This window comes from Miniopterus natalensis, chromosome 1 (assembly GCF_054644295.1).
Source record: "Miniopterus natalensis isolate mMinNat1 chromosome 1, mMinNat1.hap1, whole genome shotgun sequence".
In the NCBI taxonomy this organism is placed as follows: Eukaryota; Metazoa; Chordata; class Mammalia; order Chiroptera; family Miniopteridae; genus Miniopterus; species Miniopterus natalensis.
In genome coordinates this window covers 141,648,378-141,668,306 of record NC_142081.1, presented here as the reverse complement: position 1 = coordinate 141,668,306, position 19,929 = coordinate 141,648,378, and the positions used below count along the sequence as shown (strand labels likewise).

Genomic DNA, 19,929 nt, shown 5'->3' with positions numbered 1-19,929 from the left:
AGACTTTTTTTTTTAATAGTTCATTTACTATATTGCTACCTCTGGGTATTCAACAGATTAACTATGCATTAAACATTATCTATATTTCAATGTGATTTAAGTATAACTTCCAGATGAAAACAAGTGTTAGGGAAAGAACTACCCAAACACTTGAAATAAAAAAACCACACCCAATCTTAAAAGCTACATACTCTAGCTCCCTTTGCTCCAATTGCACATATAAGAAGCCACTTTCTGATTACTACATATTTTATCAGACATGTGAAGTAGGGATTACTTCAGAAAGCAGAATTAATATTCTGATCAGTGGAAAGTATAACAAATTAATAAACTGATTAATGCTGGTTCTTGTGAATCTGTCTACTAGGGTCGATCACCTTGGGAACCATGATACAAACCACATTTTGAATCTCAAGTTGAAGGATAGAGCATATGATAGTGACCCACTGAGATGAAAAGCACGAGGCCTCAATAAAGTAGCTTTCCAGGCCTGTCTATGGCTGTACCATGAGTCATGTCTCACTTGTCTGAGGCTACATAGGGAAAAGGCTCGATTCCTTCAGAAGCAGTGAAAAGTGAGAAAGAAAGGAGAGTGGCAAGAGGATTCAAGATTTTATAAGTGGAGATTGATAATTACACATCCATGTTCTGTTTCTTTAGAAGTCTAAATTAGTATATTTAAGTATCTTAAGGAAGCATAATATGTTAGAGGAAGAACATGTTTCACATAGTCAATTTTTTGCACAAACCATATACAAATAAATAAAACATACTTAAAAATCCAGTTGCTCTAAGTCCTTTTAAGAATGAGGTAGAAAAATTAAAGTGAATAACAAAAAGAATGAGGTAGCATAAAAAAATTACTACTTACAATTATTCTGTTATTATAGAACTTATTCACTTGAAAAATCCTGTCGTTTTCTTTCTGGATGCCACTTTTAAGCTTTTCTATATCAAAATGAGTATTCAACCACTCTTCCAAAAAGTGGGTTATTTCTTTCCTTTTACTCAGCACTTGTTGAAATTCTGTCTTTATGCTGTGGAAGTCACTTTCTGAAAAATCTCTGAGAATTTCCTGTGTTAAAAAGTAAGCAATGAATTGTGCAAACATTAGGAAAGTTCTTATCTAAATATCATATAAATATCATAAAAAGGGGAAAATACCTTACTGAACTCTCATTCTTAATATTTTTGAAGTAAATATAGTTCTAGTTATTCTAATTATATTAGAAATAAAATTCTAATTTAAAACTTTATTCTAGTTATTTGAATAATAAAGTTTTGGCAGTATAGGCTATATAACAGAGGCAGGCCTACAAATTTTGCCTGTTAAGAGTTAAAACGTGTCAAAACCATAAATCTGTGACTAATAATCACAATAGGTGAAGTGCTTCTGGAAGTAACTTTTCTGTGCATATAGCAGTCCTTACCTGCATGTTAGAAATTAGATGCTAGCCTCACATTTCTGGCTGAGAGCAGGACATTCCATGGGGAGCTGTTGCAATAAAAATGTTTCTGACTCCTAGTCACAGGTCTAGAAGTTTTAGAAGGCATTTAGAAACTTATTCTGGGGTCCCATGAGTTCCCACTTGCTGATATTATGTAAATTTTTCTGAACTAGCAGAGTTCTGAAAGGAGGCTACTCTATTACTTGGTACTCTTTACATCTGGCCAGCTGTTACTCTGCAGCTTATTTTTAATTTTTGGTAAATGAAAATGCCTGTAAGCACATGAAAAGGTACCCTTCAACTTCATAAAAAAGGCTTAAAATCTAATTAAATCCATTTAAAGTAAATTATACCTCAATATGTAGATCCACCTTCTGGCTCAATTTGAGGTTCCTTAATTCTCTGGATGGTGCATCATAATCTTGTGGAAGGTGTGAAAATTGACTTAGCAGCTCATTTTGCTTTTCCACTTCATCAGTAAAAATCATTTCAAATTTATTGATGGATTCGTGCTGTTCTTTCTTTATCATTATAACATTGCTTACCGCATACTTGCAGAGAAACAAAGTGGGAAATTAAACTTACATTACATTTAAAGAATGTTTTAAACCCTCATGACTAAAGGTGGGATGGCATCTGGTTTATCTAGATCCTCTGATAAGTGAGGAAAAAGGAGAGAGACCCTATCTATCCCCAACTTTCTCCTCTCAGCATCTTGGAAGAGTAATTTCTGGTTCCTTATTTCTGACTTCCTACTGGATATACCTGTGGATGTCCTAAAAATACCTCAGAATCAGTTTAAAATGTAACACGATTTTTCCCTCCTAAAACCCCCCCAACTTTCTTTATTGCCCCTTTTTTGGTTAATTATATCACCAATCACCCATGTTTACCAGGTATACCTGATAATTCATTTTCAACATCCTGTTCTGCTCGTCTTGGTTTGGTAACCAGTATGGGTATGTCATACCTCAAGACTTACTTGTCAAGCACATTTAGATGTTTGACTTCAAGGTGACAATAATTTGAATGTTATATGTTCCATGGACTTCATGAATAAATTCTGGATATCTGACTGTCAGGATTTGTGAAAAGACTATCAGAACCTGAGGGGCAATTTAACTAGGTAGGATAGGCACCTGCTCCCCTCCCTACTTTCTCAACTTCCACCATTCCTTAACCTCTTGTAATTTGGCCTTTTCCTTAACTACTCAACTAAAGCTGCTTGGACAAAGGTCACCAATGAGCTCTATTATCAACAAATTGAGGGAATCTCTTCAGTCCACATTCTGGCTGTCTGATTTGAGATGCTCCTCCACTGACCTGAGTGATAGCACTTTTGTTTGGTTCTCTTCTGTCTGACTTTTCCAACCTCGATCCATGTGTTACTCTTTTCTGCTATTGTCTCCTGAAAATTTATCTTTTCCAAAGTCTCTTCTCATTCCAAGGCTCTTCTTCCTCTATTATGCTTTCTGGGTAACCTCACTCACATATATTGTATTATCCATCACCTATATGCCAATGAACACCAGATCTTTATATCTTTAGTCCTGACTCTTCTCCTGACAAACCTCAGACTTAAAGCTAAATACTGAGCCCAGAGAAAGAAAGATATCTACTAAGAACGGCTACTGGTGGCAAACTGGGCTCAAATAAAGAAAGCAGAGCCTAGCAGCCATTTCTGCACAGGAGCCTCTCATGCAAATTACACTTCATAAAGAAGCCTGCACTGAACTGCCTGCTTGCATTGTGTTTCTGTCCTCTGAGCCAGCCCTTATAAAGGAGTTCCTATTTTGATCAATAATAGGGCTGAGGCTTTCCCTATCTAATCAGAGCTGCACAGCTCCAGCCAATCAGAGCGAATCTATTCTGACCAATAAGAGCAGTTCTATTCTGACCAATTAGGACAGTGCCTTTTGGACCAATCAAACTGCAGGATTTGGAGTCCTCATTTGTACAAGGGCAGATCCATCAGAGACAGGGCCCCAAACTTCTGCCTATATAAGCCAGCTCTTCTCTGGCTCCGAGAGCGTACTTTCCCTTTCCACCGAAGCCGGGTGACTGCATCTCCCTGGCTGAGATGAAACACAAGATGTCTCACCAGGGCAGAGCTGAGCAGACCAATGCAGCACAGGATGGAATGGCACGGAGCAGTGCACGGCAGACCACCAAGGAGCAGAGCAGCTGTCTAGCTGGAAAGAAGCCTGTGCTGTTTTCACAGCTGTGCAGTTTCACAATTGAGCTGTGTTGCCCTGAATGAAGTTTCATTCTTTACCACAGCCCATACTGGGGATTCCTGTTGGCACTGAACTGGCACCAAGGACCATAGGTTGACAATGCCTCCTGAGTTTCTCTTCTTGGTGCTCCATCATAGGTATTTCTACCTCAAAACATTTCCCAGAAAACGCTTGGCCTTCATCCTGCCCCACTCCCCCTGCCCCTCTTCCTTTTCTCCACAAATCTGTCTTCTCACTATTCACAGACCTGGCTAAGTTCAGGTCCTGGATGCAATCTAAACTCTCCCTTACCTCCACTACCAAACATAGGCCTATTATTTTAAGTTGCCAGATATTTAATTTCTTTCATCCCTTCCATCCCTATGAGTCCTTCCCTACTAGTACACTCACCCATAATATCTCATCTGGACAACTGTAACTGCCTTATCTTTTCTTTCTGCCACTAGCCTTATCCCCTGCACACTCATATCTTCTTAATCTGTAGTGAAGTATCTAAAATGGCAATCTGATCACCTTACTGCCACCACTTAACATAGCTGTCCAGTGGCTCCCCATCATCTGCAAAATGAACTCCATCCACACTTTACTAAATGAGTCTATTTTCCATTAGTCTTATCTTCTTTAACTTCTTCCCTGGTATGTCATAGAACCCACGCATACATCTTATTATGTACTTATTATCGCTGCACTTATTATTACCTATCTATATATCTGCCTCGCCCACTAGACTATGAAATATTTGAGATGTTATTCACACCTGTCTCCCAAGCACCTAAACACAGTGTTGAGGCCCATAGGCAGAGCTCAGGTTTTGTTGAATGACCAGGTCCCAGGTGCACCGAGAATCTGCACATGCTATTCTTAGACACATGTAATCTTTAATTCAGTCAATAGTACATACACTAAGAAGCAAATATGTCAACTCACAATGCAGGACTTAATTTATAGCAATATTTACAAAGATATTACTAAAAAGGTTACCTTAAGATTCTTCATGACTCTGTAGAATTCCATGGAACACCTTTGGTTTACAGTGAGAAGTTTTTGAATCTCTCTGGTTTGTGGAAATGGAAGTGAAAGGTTTGCTTTTATTTTAATTGAAATCTCTTTTTGGCTTTCAGTCTCCTTCTCCAAGTCATGAGACAATCTATTTAAGAATTCATAATGATTATCCATCTCTGAGTATCTCTTCAGAAGCTCCTAAAGAAAATTAGAATTCATTCAACTTAATAAATGATTCTAATTTAACAATAAATAGTTCTAGCCTTAGAATTGTAACAAAACTTATGCTTTAACATTTTCTGTAGGAGAGTAATAAATTAAAACTGTTGTGTTTAAAATAAAAAAAGGAAACTGATATTATTGATTTTGGATTATAGAAATAATGTATAATTATTGTGAAAATTAAAAAAATGTAAACAAATATAAGAAACCAAAAAATAACCCTTTTTATCATTTTGATATTTTCTTTTAGTCTTTTGAACATCCATGATGTGAATGAGCATTTACAAAATCTGAAGAGAAATTTGATTGAATTCTATCTAGTATATATTTTAGCTCAAAAATGAGTACTGGCTTATGTGTACAATGGCAGTGTGAGGTAGCAGATAAAACAAGTGACTAAGAATCAAGCTAGCTATTTGCTAGTTTGGTATAGCCTCTTCACACCTTTCTATTTGCCTAGAATCTGAGTTTTCTAACCTTTTATCAGAGTTCAGGTTCTAGCTCTGCCACTTCCTGAGTGGGAAAATCATCGAGACATTTTCTCAATCACAAAATGAAGACTACAATAACAGCCACAAAGTTTCCTAGGAGAATCAAGTAAAATATTTCAAACTATCTATATCTATGTACTCTATAAAATATACACACATTATGTGTTAAAAGAAATAAAATTAAAGTTGTAAAAATGCTTCTATACCCAAATTTTAAACTTAATCAGATTTGGTTTCAAATCCTTATTCTACCAACTTACTAGCCGTGTGACCTTGGAAAACTACTAAACTTCCTCTCTCAACAACTTTGGTTACTTTGTTTATAAATGGAGCAATAAAATCTATTTTATGAGGTAAAGCACCAAATATAGTACCTGGCATGTGGTAGACACTCAGTAAGCCTGGGCCCATATGCTCAAATGACTAGAGGCAATGCAGGCAACTTAGTGGTCTGAGTATAAGTGGAGGAGCACGTTACATTTAAGTTGATAAAATCATGTAATAAATAACCCGTGTAGTTCAGGGTGATAAACAATAGAACGAGGGGCTTCTGACTATAATGAGCTCTCTTTTTCATAATTTAAAGAAAAGCTAGATAGATGTTCATTCATCTGGGATGTTGGCAAGGGGATTCCTGCCTTTGGCCTTGGGATAAATCACATTATGGTACTGAGCAGTCATTCATTCTTACTTGAAATAGATACCTATTGAGAGAAAACAAGGAAATCAAAGAGGAAAAAGAGAAAACAGAAATCAGAGAGAATTAAGAGTGAACAGAGGAAATGGAGACAAAAAGAGAGAATAGAACAGAGGAAACTAAAAAAAGAGAAAAAAACAGAGACCAGAGAGAATAAAGAAAAAAGAACCAAGAAAATCAAGATAACAGAGAGAGAACAAAAAGAAAATACAGGAATAAAGAAAAAAGGAGAAAACAAAAGAGAAATGAGGACAGAGGAAAGGAAAAGAACAAAGAAAAAAAGAGAAAACAAAAATGACAGAAGAAAACAAAAACAGAACAACAACAAAAAAAACAGAGAAAGTGAAAATACAAAGAAAAAAGAGAACTCAGACAACAAAGATAAAAGAGAGCGGACAACAAAGAAAAAGTAGAGAAGAGAAAGGGAACGAACAAAGAGTAAACAAAGAGACCCAAAACCCAAGAAACAAGGAGAAAAGAGAAAACTGAGAGAACAAAGTAAAAATACAGAAAACAGAAAAACGGAGAACAGAAAAAAATGAAGAAAACAAAGAACAGAGAAAAAAGAGGGAAAAGAGAGAACAAAAGAACCTAAGTGGGAACTTAAAAAACAAAGAAAAAACAAAAAGAGAACAGAGTAAACAGAGAACAACAAAGAAGTGAGAGAACAGAGAAAAAATAAGATAGGTATTGAATGCTGACTTCCATCCACTAGGAATGTGCTAAACACCAGTCTTCACGGATCTTGCATTCTAACAGGGGTGACGGTAAATCTTGTTGGTTTTACCCTCAATATACAGACCAAACATTTCTCACTACTTCCACTGCTACGTCTCTGGGCCAAGCCATCATCTCTCTGCCTGGATTACAAATGGTCTTCCTGCTTCCACTCTGTTTTCAACACAAGAGTCATCCCTTTAAAATGTAAGTCAAATCATGTCTCTCACATGTTCAAAATTCTGCCTGCCTCCTCCCCATTAACTTTCTGACCTCATTTCTAGCTTTCCCCCTTCGTGATGTTCCTGGAACTCATATGGCAGGCTCTCCACAGAAGCTTTGCACTTGTTGTGCCCCCCTGCCTACACTGCTAGTCCTGCAGATAGCTGTATGGCTCAATCCTTCACCTCGTTCAGGTATTTACTCAAATATCATCATTCCAGCGAAGCCTTAAAACCACAAGCCCCCACTGTTTTATGTATGTATATATGTATACATACATGCCTGCACTAGAAAGTTTAGAAACATTGACCACTATCTTTTCATTCCCCAGAGGTTCCTCATAGACCAAAGATTTTCGCCTTTTTCATCTCAAGGCACACATAAGCTAATTACTAAAATTCTACAGCACACCAAAAATATATTTTTTGCCTATCTAACAAGAAAAAAAAAAAAGGTATAATTTTGATTCAATCACACTGGATGGCTGTTGTTGTGCTGGCTGTTGTCATATTTTAATTTTACAATCTAAGGGAAAAGAGGTTGGTGCCCCAGACTAAATAGTCAGGTACTGCATGTTTAAAAAATAAAAAAATTAAAAAAATGGGGGGGTGGGGGAGAGGGAGATCAATTTGTTTTTCCATTCATTGGTTGATTTTTGTATGTGCCCCGATTGGGAATCAAACCTGTAACCTTGGTGTATCGAAACGACGCTTTAATGAACTGAGGTACCTGGCCAGGGCAGGTAGTGCATGTTTTAAAAATTCTTGCGGCATATCGGTTGAAAATCACTGCCATAGACCTTTGAAGGGTACCAATATTCCTTTGTAATTTTAACAGGGAAAACTTACTTTTATCCTAAAGCACTTTTCTCTCAGGCTTGCTGTAAGGTGTTCTTTTTCATCACACAGTAACTCTTTTTCATATTTTACTACCTCTTTGTGGGTCTGTTGGTCCTGCTTTGACACAAAAAAATAAATAAGGCTTCAGCTATAACTAAATTCAAAGGAAATTTCTACTCATACTTTTTAAATTACATATTATATATTAAGTTTCAATCATGGAATTAAATATTACACTTGTAGTTCAAAAGCAATGTTGAAAATGGTAAAAAATGAGTAATAGTACCACTGAGTCTTGTAGTGAGTGATCTCAACTCATTGGGGGGGAATGGGAAAACCATGTACTTTTGGGAACTAGAGTTTGTTCCTATAGTCTTCATAGTTGCAAATTAGGTTTTAGATTTATCTGGTTCCTACTTTTCCAAATTTCTGAATAAGAATCACTGCTGCCAACTAAACATACTAGCAAAAACATCTGTACTATCTAGTGTTCCAAGCCCCACTAATATGTTCTTCCCAGCACCCTGAAACAGAAAACTCGTATCCTATTTACAGTTTGTATTTCTGTATAAAACAAAATTTTCTCCCACTTGTTTATCTTGTTCACAAGAAGACCTAAAAGAATAACCAACTGCTCAATAAAAAACTTGAATGATTTAAATCTCTATAAATTTAGTTAGGGCCAACATAAAGATGATTCCCAAGTGTGTGACATTTTTTGTCTGATATTTCTATTGAGATTACAAATGATATTGTTTCTACTTTATTCTTTATTATTGAACTATGAGAATGAAAAAGGTTTTTTATAGATTTCATATAATTTCTTGTCTGAATTGTTTCTTATTCAATTTAAACAGTCATACTAGAATAACTTCCTTTTTTTGTATTCACCGTGCCTTTTTTACCTTCTAACTTCATTAAGAAGAGCCGATGTCTAAAACTCTATCATGTAGAGGTAGTGAAATGGGGTATTTAATCTTTTACAAATCTAATCGTTCAAATATTTCTCCATTGAGAATAACACTATTTCTTGGTTTTAAAACCCTTTAAAAACCATTTTGACTTTTTTAAAAAAATGTATTTCCTACTTGTGTGGAAAATTATAGTAATAGTTTCCCCATTACCCTTTATTGTTTGCAGACATCTGCAGAAAAACAACAAAACAAACTATTACTCTTTTAAAAAAAGCATGATTTTTACAAATAGTTACTAGATGGGGGAAGATTCTGAACTCACTCTAGCTATCAATTTTCTTAAGGTTTCTCTGAATTGGTCTCTTTCCATTTTGAGAAACTCCTTTATTCTCCTTAGCTCATCTCTTTCCTTAGCTACAATTCTTATTTCTTCAAAGCTTTCATGAAGTTTCTTAGTCAAGTGTAAGTTATCCATTTCTATACTTTGCATAGATAAATTTCGAGTCTCAAATTGCTTCTGCAAATGTTCCATTTCATTCATTTTTTTATGAGTTTTATTGATATCTTCTTTCATTTTAAGAAGGTGAAGCTCTTTTTTTTGAAGTTCTTGGATCTTGAGATAATTATAAAACAAGTTAGAATGAAAACAGAATTCTTTCAAGGAAGGAAACTAGTGTCTATTTGTTATATAGGTACATATTTATCTATGTCCACATTTATATCTATATCCACTTACTTCACAAATAATTTTGGACACTCCCCAAAGAACAAAAAACACTTACCTTTTTCTGTAAATCATCTTTTGATTTGCTTAAATCCTTTTGAATATTTGAAATCTGAGTTGTTTTCTCTGAAACTCTTTCTCTGAATTTATCAATCATTTCTTGGTGCTCTTTCAAATGCATACGAGCAATTTTTAGTTCCTGTTGTGTTTCCAGATTCTTTATTATTAGAAGAAATTGAAAAATGAGGATATAAAGAAACATTACCTTTTCCTAATGATGAACTGGTTAAACAAAATCTTACAAAATGCATGCTTATAGTTAAAAATCACCACCATTCTACCACTAAATTAGAACAGTGCAGAGGATATAAAGTAAGAGTTCCTGGGCCAAGCCTCACCCACCCCAGTTCTGCTCCCTGTTGAACTCTGCCACTTACTTTTCACCTTTCACATCATTTGGGCATCCCTCTAAATCAGTATCACATACCCCATTCTTATGGTTAGTATTCCATTACACAGATGAGCCCCACTTAGCCAGTGCCTTATTGGTGGACATTTGGATTGCAATGTTACAGTAAATGCTGCTGTATTTCTGTCCAAATGTGTGGCTATACTGATAAGATAAATTCATAGAAGTGGAATTGCTATAGCAAATGCATATGCTGATAAATTTTTAGTATGATATTGTCAAACTGTCTTCCTAAAAGATTATATTTACATTTCACCAACAGTATCATTTATTTTCAAAGAAGGCAGCCTCTTGTATTAAAAACATGCTTACTGGATAGAAAGGAGCACAACTCACTCTAGCTGTGGTTTCTTGTAGGTTTGCCTTGAGTTGGTCTCTTTCCAGTTTGAGAGTCTCTTCTACTCTCCTTAGATTATCTCTTTCTTCCAGTACTGATTTCATTTCTTCAAGGTTTTCATGAAGTTTCTGAGCCAAATTTAAGTTCTCCATTTCTATTTTATCCAGAGTTAGACTCTGGGCTTTGAGTTGTTTCTTTAATCGCTCCATTTCAGACATTTTCTTCTGTGTCTCAGTGACATCTTCTTTTAACTTCAAGAGTTGGTGTTCATTTGCCTTAAGTTCTTGGATCTTAAGATGATTATAAAATAACATGTTAAAATACAGATGGTTTTTCAAAGAAAAATAAGCAATAGTTTCTAAATTGATTTAGACAAGTTTTCCCATGTCACTCTTACAAATACTCTACATAACTCCACACAGAAATTATTTTCTTTTGAGGTTATAATATACATAAATGTTGTTCTTAAGTGTATAGCTCAATTATTCTTAACATGTGTATATATCTATGTACCAAAACCCCATAAATTTCCTGTATATCCCATTCTATAACCATTATTCTGACTTTTCTCATCCTAGATGAGTTTTGCCTGCTTTTGATCTTATAAATCACAATATATTTATCCACTCTCCTGTTGATAGGCATTTGAGTTGTTTTCAGTTTTTCGCTATTATGATTAGAACTACTATGAACATTCTTGTACATATCTGTATGTTGAAGCACGCACTCTTTTCTCTTAGGTACATACACAAGGAGTAGAAATACTGGGCCACAGACAGTTATCTGTTTAGTGTTAGTAAAAGTTGCCAAGCTGTTTTCCAATGTGGCTAAACCATCTTACATCCCCAGTAGATTTTAGGCACAAATAAACCAGATATCTAATCAAAGCTCACCCCCCCATATATATCTTGTAATATAGTGTTTAAATTTTCTAAAGCCATTTGTATATTTCATCTGTCTTCTCAGAAACAAACCCTCTGAGTTCAATAGTTTCCTGGTTCTTCTTCAGATGCATGTGAGCAATTCTTAGTTCCTCTTTTTTTCCAGATTTTTTATCATTAGAGAAATTTTAAGAACAGTGACATATGGTAATGTTAACTAGTAATTTTTTAATGAAAGTGATGTTTTCTTAGTAAAAAGAATAAAGCTAAACCTTCTTACTTTAACTAGTATTTTTTAATGAAAGTAATATATTTTCTTAGTAAAAATAACACAACTATTACTTCTTACTCTACATTTTTGTTAGAAAGTTAAAAGCTTTTCCCTCTCCTGTCCTCCCCTCCTCATAACCTCTACTTTCCAGAGGCAAACACATTATTTACATACCATTCCACAGCTTGCTTTTCCTACTAAGAGTTATTTTGGGATTCCAAATTAAATCTATGTAAATTTTTTTTTTTTTTTTTTAACCTGTTGTATAGCATTCTGACATATTGCTCATCTTTACCCAGTTTCCTTCTGATGGACATTTTGGTTGTTTCCCATTTTTTTTTATTACAAATGGTTACAATGAACAACAATGTGGTTTATGTGTGTGTTTGGGTATGTCTATATCAAAGAAGGATTCACTGCTGTCAGAAAACACATTTCCTCACTAGGAAGGGGTATGATTGTAACTTACTTTAGCTTCAGTTTCTATGAGGCTTTCTCTGAGCTGGTCTCTCTCCATTTTCAGGGTTCCCTCCATTCTTCTTAGGCTATCTCTTTCCTTGGTAACACATTTTATTTCTTCAAGGTTTTCATGAAGTTTCTGAGTCAACCTTAACTTCTCTGTTTCTATACTTTCCAAGACTGAATTCTGGGCCTCCAACTGCTTCTTCAGCTGCTCTGTTTGATACATATTTTCCCTGAGATCATTTTTTACTGTAAGAAGTTGATGTTCTTTCTCCTGAACTTCTTGGATCTTGAAATAATTACACAATAAATTAAGATATAAACAGATACTGATAAAAAGCTAAACAATAGTTTCTAAATTATCTAGACAAACCTCTACATGTCCAAAATTTTAGGATGACTCATATCCTATTTCATTACACAAAAGACTTCATTCAAACTGTCACTTAGGTAACAACTTAAAAGAAATACCTGTGCTTTTAAGGCACTATTTTTGTTTTCTAAATCCATTTGCATATTTGATATTTCATCTGTCTTCTCAGAAACAATCTTTTTGAGTTCATCAATAATTCCCTGATGCTCCTTCAGATGTATGTGAGCAATTCTTAGTTCCTCTTGTTTTTCCAGGTCCTTCATTATTAGAGAAAGAAAAATACATTCAGAGTAACACACTTCAAACCATATGTGCAAAAGAACAGGGTAAGAAGTAAAAATTCCCCTCCCTCCTTATACCTCCTAGTGCTCATCCTATAATTGACTCTCAGATGTTAATACAGGCTAGATATACAACTCTACAATTTCGCCTTTCCCTACCAGGATACTTCCAAGTCAGCACCATAACTCTACCTCATTCTTTATCTGTGTCTTCTTATTCCACGGTCTGAATGTGCTGCACTTATTAACCAGTCTCCTAACACTATACAGTTAGAACTTTCCCTATTTTTTGTTTGCTTTATTTTGTTATTGCAGCTTGCTGCAATGAATATCCTTCTACAAATATATTTGCACAGTTGTGCTAATGTATGCAGGATAAACAGCTACAATTGAACTTTTCAGGTAAATGAATAAACTTACTAAAATATTTGGAAGATATTACCAAATACACTCCCCCTTCCTCTTTCAACCTTCCCCAAGGCTGGTAACTCACTCTAATTGCAGTTTCTCTTAAGTTTTCCTTGAGCTGATCTCTCTCTACTTTGAGAGTCTCTTCCACACTCCTAAGGTCATCTCTTTCTTTTGAAACAGATCTCATTTCTTCAAGGCTGTCATGGAGTCTCTCAGTTAACCTTATGTTCCTCATTTCTAGGTTTTCCAGAGTTGACTTTTGGGTTTCAAGTTGTTTCTTCAAGTATTCCATTTCACACATTTTCTCCTGAGTCTCATCTACAGCTTTCATCTTAAGAAGCTGATGTTCTTTTTCCTGAAATTCTTGAATCTGAGAAAATCATAAAGCAAGTTAGGGCACAGGCAGAGTTTTTAGGAAAAAGGAGGTTTTCCAATCTAACAAGACCTACCTTTCCCCATAACTCAGCATCTGAATTTTCTAAATCTCTCTGAACATTTGCTCCTTGATCTATCTTCTCCGAAATAGTCCTTGTACTAATAGTTTCTTGGTGCTCCTTCAGAAGACTGTAAGCAGTTTTAAGTTCCTCTTTGACTTTCTGTCCCTTTATGATTGGAGCAAAATGAATAAACCTTAATAGTAAGCATCATTACCACCTCAACAATATTTTTGTATCCAAAAATATCAGAAGATGGAAACTTACTTCAGCTACAATTTCTTTAATGTTTTCTTTGAGTTGGTCTCTCTCCATTTGAAGGGTCTCTTGCACCCTCTTCAGTTCATCTCTTTCTTTAATTATAATTTTTATTTCTTCTTCACTCTTCTGAAGTCTCTCAGTTAACTCAAGCTTCTCGCTTTCTATGCTTTCTAATAACAAACCTTTGGCTTTGAGTTGTTCCTTTAATTGTTCCAGTTCACTCAGTTTTTCTTGAGTCTCACTAATTTCTTTGACACAAATAAATTGTTCCTGTTTTTCATGAAGCTCTTGCATCTTAAAATAATGATAAATTAATAGCCAAAAAATATACACACATTACTTTAGGTAAAAAAACCAGTATGTTCTCTAAAACAATTTAGTATGCAAACAGGAAGAATTATTTATAATTCAGTTAGCTACTTCCCTCAGGTTTCCCCCCCCACTGTTCCTTTATCCCCATTTACCTTTTTCTGTAATTCATCATTGGTTGTTTCTAATTCCTTTTGAAAGCTTGATAGTTCAGTTTCTCTCTCTGAAAGATTCATTCTTAGCTTATCAATAGTTTCCTCCTGTTCTTCCAGGCGACAATGAGCAACTTCAAGTTCCTCTTTGGTTTCTTGGTGCTTTATTAATAGAGAAATTGTAAAAAATTTATAGAAACATAATAACCATTGCACTCTAATTCTTTTTTCCAAAGGTTTAGTTTCTACAAAAATATCTGATTACAAATTACTTAAAAAACACACATACATACATGGGGGAAAGAATGTAACCTACTTTAGCCAAGATTTCTCTCATGTTTTCTTTGAGTTGGTCACTTTCAGACTGAAGAACCTCCTGCAGCCTCTGTAGGTCATCTCTCTCCTTTGCTGTAGATTTCACCTCCTCATGACTTTCTTGAAGCCTCTCAGACAACCTGAGCTTTTCCATTTCTAATCTCAACAGTGCCGACTCTTTATATTTGAGTTCCTCCTTCAGTTGTTCCATCTCACTGATTATTTTCTTAGTCTCACTGTCTTTTTCCTGTAGATCAAAGGACTGCTCTTGTATATCTTGAGCCTCTTCGATCTTAAGAGAATCATAAAATATATTTGATATCCAAAGACACTTTATTTTAGGGGAAAAGAAATCAGGATACTTTCTAAAAAATTAAGCCAGGATTTAATGGTTCATTTACAGAGCAATCTTCCCACTTCCCTACTTTTCCATTTTTCAGGTATTTAGCACTTCTTTATTGAGGGCTCGCTGTGATGTCAGTGTATTATTGGAGGCTGGAGATAAAACAGGAAATGAGAATTACAGGATCTCTGCCTTTTTGAGACACTTTAGGGGGAAAGTAGATATATGTCAAATCTCACCAAACAGAACTACTGGGTTCTCCTAGGGTATTAGTGGCAAACCTAACCTACAGTGAGTGGTTAGGAAGGAGGGAGGGGTAGGTATGGTAATACTGTAGGTAGGGAGACCAGAACATCTGAAAGCCATGAGATGAGGAAGAGCAATAGACTAGAGTTGCTGGAGCATGATAAGCAGGAGAAGGAGAGAAGTGAAATAACACTAGAGACCAGTAGGTCTGGAATCCAGGGTTTCCTAGACCTCGCAAAGGACTCTGGTCTTGATGTCAAGTAACGTTTCGCTATTAAAGGATTTTAAGAAGAAAAGATTGCCTGGGCTCAGAATGAAAAATCAATTAGAGAAGTATAAGAATGAATGTGGGAAGATCAGTTAGGCTATTGCAGAAAGCCAGGGAAAGAAATAATGGTGGCTTGGATTACAGTGCTGGTGATTTAGAGAGAAAAGTGGGAGGATTTCATACATACATACCTCAAAATACATAAAGTTTGGGGTTTGGATTATAGAGTGAGTTGGGAGGGAGAGATGGTAGTTGGGTGATCCCCAGATTTCTGACCGAATCAATGAGGAATAGAAGTGCCTTATGAGATGCTGAAGGAACAGATTTAGGGAAGGAACAAAAATAAAGGTGTTTTTGTTTTCAGCCTTTTCTATATACTATAGAATTGCTTTTTCTAAATAATTCTGAATATTTCAGAAAAAAGCTATCATCTCTGAAACTCATTTTCAATACTTTTAAGTATTTATAAGCAATTTTTAGTTCTGTTTCCAAATACTTCATTACGGGCTGATTTTTTTTGTTGTTGTTGTTGAAGCCCTAACTCCCAACTGGAGACAGGGCATTTAAAGAGGGTAATTAAGGTTAAATGAAGTCACAAGGGTGGGACCTTATCCCCTAGGGCTGGTGTCCTTTAAGAAAAGGAGGATATAGCAGACACTTTCTCAGCTCAAGTGCACAGAAGAAAGGTCTCGTGAAGACACAGAAAAAAGACCATCTACATTCCAGAAAGAGAGGCTTCTCCAGAAACAGAATTTTTAAGTGCCTTAATCTTGGCCTTCTAGACTCTACAACTAGGAGAAAATAAATAATAAATTTCTGTTGTTTTAGCCACCTAGTCTATGATATTTTCTTATGGCAGCCTTAGCGTACTATAATATACCTCCCTTAAAAAATTATCATTAGCATCCTAGCCTTTCTTGTGTATTAAATAAGCAGTAAAGCAGTTATTCTCTTAAGGTCTCAGGAAAAAATGAACCGTATTACCTAGAATGAATTAAGGTAGGATTTAAACACCTAATAGTAAAATTATGGCCGAAGACCTAGAAACAGACATAAGTAGGATACACACATTGATTTTATTGTGAACTCTATAAACAAGTTTAGTATACAAAATCTGATGTAAAATAAGTATTTTGGCCATAATAATAAGCACTGAATCTTTCTTATATCCCTAAAGTTCAGAATGGCTTTTTAAAGATGTTTAAAGAATATCAACCCTCTGAAAATATCAGCTCAAAGTTTGAACTAAATTTTTTTGTCTTTTTTCAAATTGATTGTAAGCAGTTATATTTGAAGTTATTTAAAAGATATTAGGGTGAAGTTTATGAATTACTGTTAGTTATTACCACTGTAATAAGTAAGACTGAGGTTAAGGAGAAAGCTCATATATAAATATATGAAAATTTTGAACAGAAACTCTTTACCTCTTCCTGAAATTCATCCTCAGTTTCTCTTATGTTTTCCTCTATATTCAAATTCTTGGCGCTTTCCTCAGAAACTTTCATTTTTAGCATGTTAATAGTTTCTTGGTGTTGTTTCAAGGACTCAAGAGCATTTCGTAACTGTTCTTGGGTATCTATATTCTTTGTCAGAGAAATACAATACCATTTCCATTAGAATAAGGAGAAACGGTGAAAATAATTTTATAGTTTCTACTTGATCATAAGTAATAAATGATGGCTCCTATAATGTTTTCAAAGATGCTCTGAGTTTTCAACGTCTAATCAGTTAAAATCTTACCATGTTTACAGTATCCTCAATGTCACTTCTGAGTTGGTCTCTCTCAATTTGCAGGCTCTCCTGGAGTTGTCTTAAGTCTTCCTTTTCTTGGGTTAAGGTTCTTACTTCTTCTAAGGTTTGGTGAAGCTTCTCAGTAGTCAGTATTTTCTCCCTTTCTATTGTTTGCAGCCTAAAATCTCTACTTTCTAATTGTTCCTTCAGCTCTTCCGCTTCATTTAACCTTTCTTGACTCTGCTGAAGTTCTTGGGTTTTGTGAGAAAGCTTTAAAATAAGAAAGTGAATGTGAAAAGCAGAATATTCTATGGCATACACATGGAAGCCAAACCCCAGAACACTAAAGATGATTTCCCTAGAAGGTATCTTATACCAACCTCTGTCTTTAAAGCATTCAAACTTAAGCTGAGTTTTTGAGATTCTTCAGAGAGATTTTCTATTTCCTGATTTACTCTTGCATTCTCTTCAAGGAGCTTATTATAGTTTTGCTCCAATTCAATATGACAATTTTTAAAATCTTGGAATTCTTGATCCATGTTTTTATAATTCATCTGGGTAGTTGCTAGGTCATCTTTAGTTTTTTCAATTTCTTCAAGTAAATCTTGAATTCTACTCTCCTTATGAACTACTTCAGAAGACAATTTGTCTTTTTCTGATGTTATTAGATATAGCTCTTCAGATTTATCATTTATCTAAGAAAAAATCAATACTCAGCTATGTTAACAACGTATGATCTACTGAAGCAGTTTTCAGAAAACAAAACAAAAAAACCTTTTTCTGCAAAAAGAAAGACAATGAAACTAAGCAAATATTTGACTGAAAAAAGGCAGTATTTTTATTATTTCTTTAACAGTATATTTTCTTGTTTAACTTTATCATCAAAATGAGAGTTATTTGCTTAAAAATTTGTTTACCTCTTTCCTTAGCATTTCTACTTCTGAAGGTAAAGATTTCAATTCTGAGAGCAAATTAACTTTTTCATGCAAAGTTTTATTTACTTCAACTTCTTTCTTCAGTTCTTTCTGGAGATCTGTGATCTTTCGTTCCAATTCCAAATTACAGAGCAAATCTATGAAAATTTTGGTAAATTAAACAGCTCGCAGTTATTGAGTCAATTTAAACTACATATAAATTTTTGATCAGATTATATAAAATTTATTTTAAAAAGAGGCAAAGTTGATAAACAACTAATGTAATTGTGACTACATAGTTAAAAAGTTTCAGATATACAACATTATAATTTGATATCTGTATAGACTACAAAGTGATTATCCCCAAAAGTCTATCCATCACCATACATGGTAATAGTTCTTGAATCACCTTTTTCAAAATCAGGTACAATTTTTAACTCTTAAGATCTGAAGTCCATAGAAACATTCATATATACTGGCACAAATAATGAAAGTTGAATGTTGTTGCAAAATCCTTAGGAACATTTCTACAGAAAGTCAGATTTGCAAAGAGGTAGTCTAATATTACAAAATACCTTTTGGAACTTTGCCGTCTATAAGGGAGGTGAGTTGTGTTATTTCATTAAAAGAATATTGTAATTCTTTCTCCAGATCAACTTGTACTTTCTTTTGTGCCGCCAACCGGCTTTGATATAATTGATTATCATTTTCCATTTGCTTGCATATACTTTCAAGTTCATTCTATTGAGAGAAACACTGCAAATTCACAAAAATGTACTGATCATTACAAACGCTTGATTATAAATATTGCAAAAATCACTTACCAATTTCTCTTTCAGCTCTAGATTTTCACTCCTAAGAAAGGCTGATTCTCTCTTGGCATCAAGGGCTATAATTTCAGCATCAAGCTGAGTTTGTTTTTTTTGTTTTAGGTCTTCAGTGTCTTCCTATACACATGACAAAAAGAATTTAGTAAAATCTAACATTCTCAGATTGGAAAATGTTAACACACTTTTGTTCAGCTAGCATGGTCAAGTTCTCTATGGATTTTAAGTTATTTTCTCCAAAACATGACAGGCAAGTAAAGTTAAGAATATTAAACCAGCCTTGGCAGGGTGGCTCAGGTGGTTGGAGCATCAGACCGTACACCAAAAGGTTGAGGTTCAATTCCGTCAGGGCATATACCTAAGGTGTGGGTTTGATCCCTTGTTGGGACGCATACAGGAGGCAATGGGTCGATGTTTCTCTCTTTCTCTTTTCCTCTCTCTCTCCTTCTTCTTCTCTCTAAACATATCCTCAGGTGATGATTATTTAAAAAAAATTAAATCACATATTTAAAAGAAAATTATCCCATAGAAAAAGAAAGAAAAGATATAAATAGGTAACTCAGTGAAGAGAAAATGCAAATGACCTATAAATATATGAAAAAAATCAGAAGTCTCATGTTTAGAGAGAAGTAGCATTTTAACATGACTTTAGCTTACATAAATTCAAACATATGTCCGTGGCAAAATATTAATGCATGATTGAATGAATAAAATGAATAAAGAGTAAGAAATAAACAATTTTTAAAAAGTGGACAATTCTGCTTGCTACTCTATTAATCCTATTCTCCAGGATTACATGAAAGCACCTTTCTTACCCAGGGATCAGAACAGTGAGAATACTTTTAAAAAGGATGAATTGTCATTAACAGGAGGTAACAAAAAAGTACTAATAGGAGGTAATAGAGTACTCTGAAAAACTCAAATAGAGCAGAAACTAATATTTAAAAAATTCAAGCTAGAAACTGTTACCTTTTTATAAAGGGTGCTAAAAAACTAGAATCAAACTGATACTATTGTCTGTGTCCATGGGTTATACATGTAAGTTCTTTGGTTAACATGTTCCCACCCTCCACCCCTCTTCCCTCTGAGATTTGCCAGCCTTTCCTGAAGTAATCAGGCAGATTGATAGCA

At 34.8% G+C, this 19,929-nt stretch overlaps 1 protein-coding gene across 3 annotated transcripts in view; it reads right to left on the bottom strand.

Moving 5' to 3' along the window:
- The window catches only part of CENPE (centromere protein E), a 60,037-nt gene that overhangs the window by 14,728 nt on the left and 25,380 nt on the right, over positions 1-19,929 (bottom strand). For 2 of the 3 annotated variants that reach the window (XM_016223627.2, XM_016223625.2), the window contains 19 exons: positions 18,796-18,918; positions 18,547-18,712; positions 17,975-18,129; positions 17,438-17,752; positions 17,067-17,327; positions 16,751-16,909; positions 14,471-14,761; positions 14,158-14,316; positions 13,700-13,987; positions 13,448-13,600; positions 13,081-13,368; positions 12,405-12,563; positions 11,941-12,222; positions 10,319-10,609; positions 9,572-9,730; positions 7,885-7,992; positions 4,667-4,885; positions 1,802-1,999; positions 872-1,075 (listed from right to left, as the gene is read on the bottom strand). In XM_016223627.2, coding sequence (XP_016079113.2) covers positions 872-1,075; positions 1,802-1,999; positions 4,667-4,885; positions 7,885-7,992; positions 9,572-9,730; positions 10,319-10,609; positions 11,941-12,222; positions 12,405-12,563; positions 13,081-13,368; positions 13,448-13,600; positions 13,700-13,987; positions 14,158-14,316; positions 14,471-14,761; positions 16,751-16,909; positions 17,067-17,327; positions 17,438-17,752; positions 17,975-18,129; positions 18,547-18,712; positions 18,796-18,918 — 3,978 coding nt within the window. Of the gene's footprint in view, positions 1-871; positions 1,076-1,801; positions 2,000-4,666; positions 4,886-7,884; positions 7,993-9,111; positions 9,403-9,571; positions 9,731-10,318; positions 10,610-11,940; positions 12,223-12,404; positions 12,564-13,080; positions 13,369-13,447; positions 13,601-13,699; positions 13,988-14,157; positions 14,317-14,470; positions 14,762-16,750; positions 16,910-17,066; positions 17,328-17,437; positions 17,753-17,974; positions 18,130-18,546; positions 18,713-18,795; positions 18,919-19,929 lie in introns of all 3 variants that reach the window. The other variant, XM_087826308.1, reaches the window with a different exon arrangement.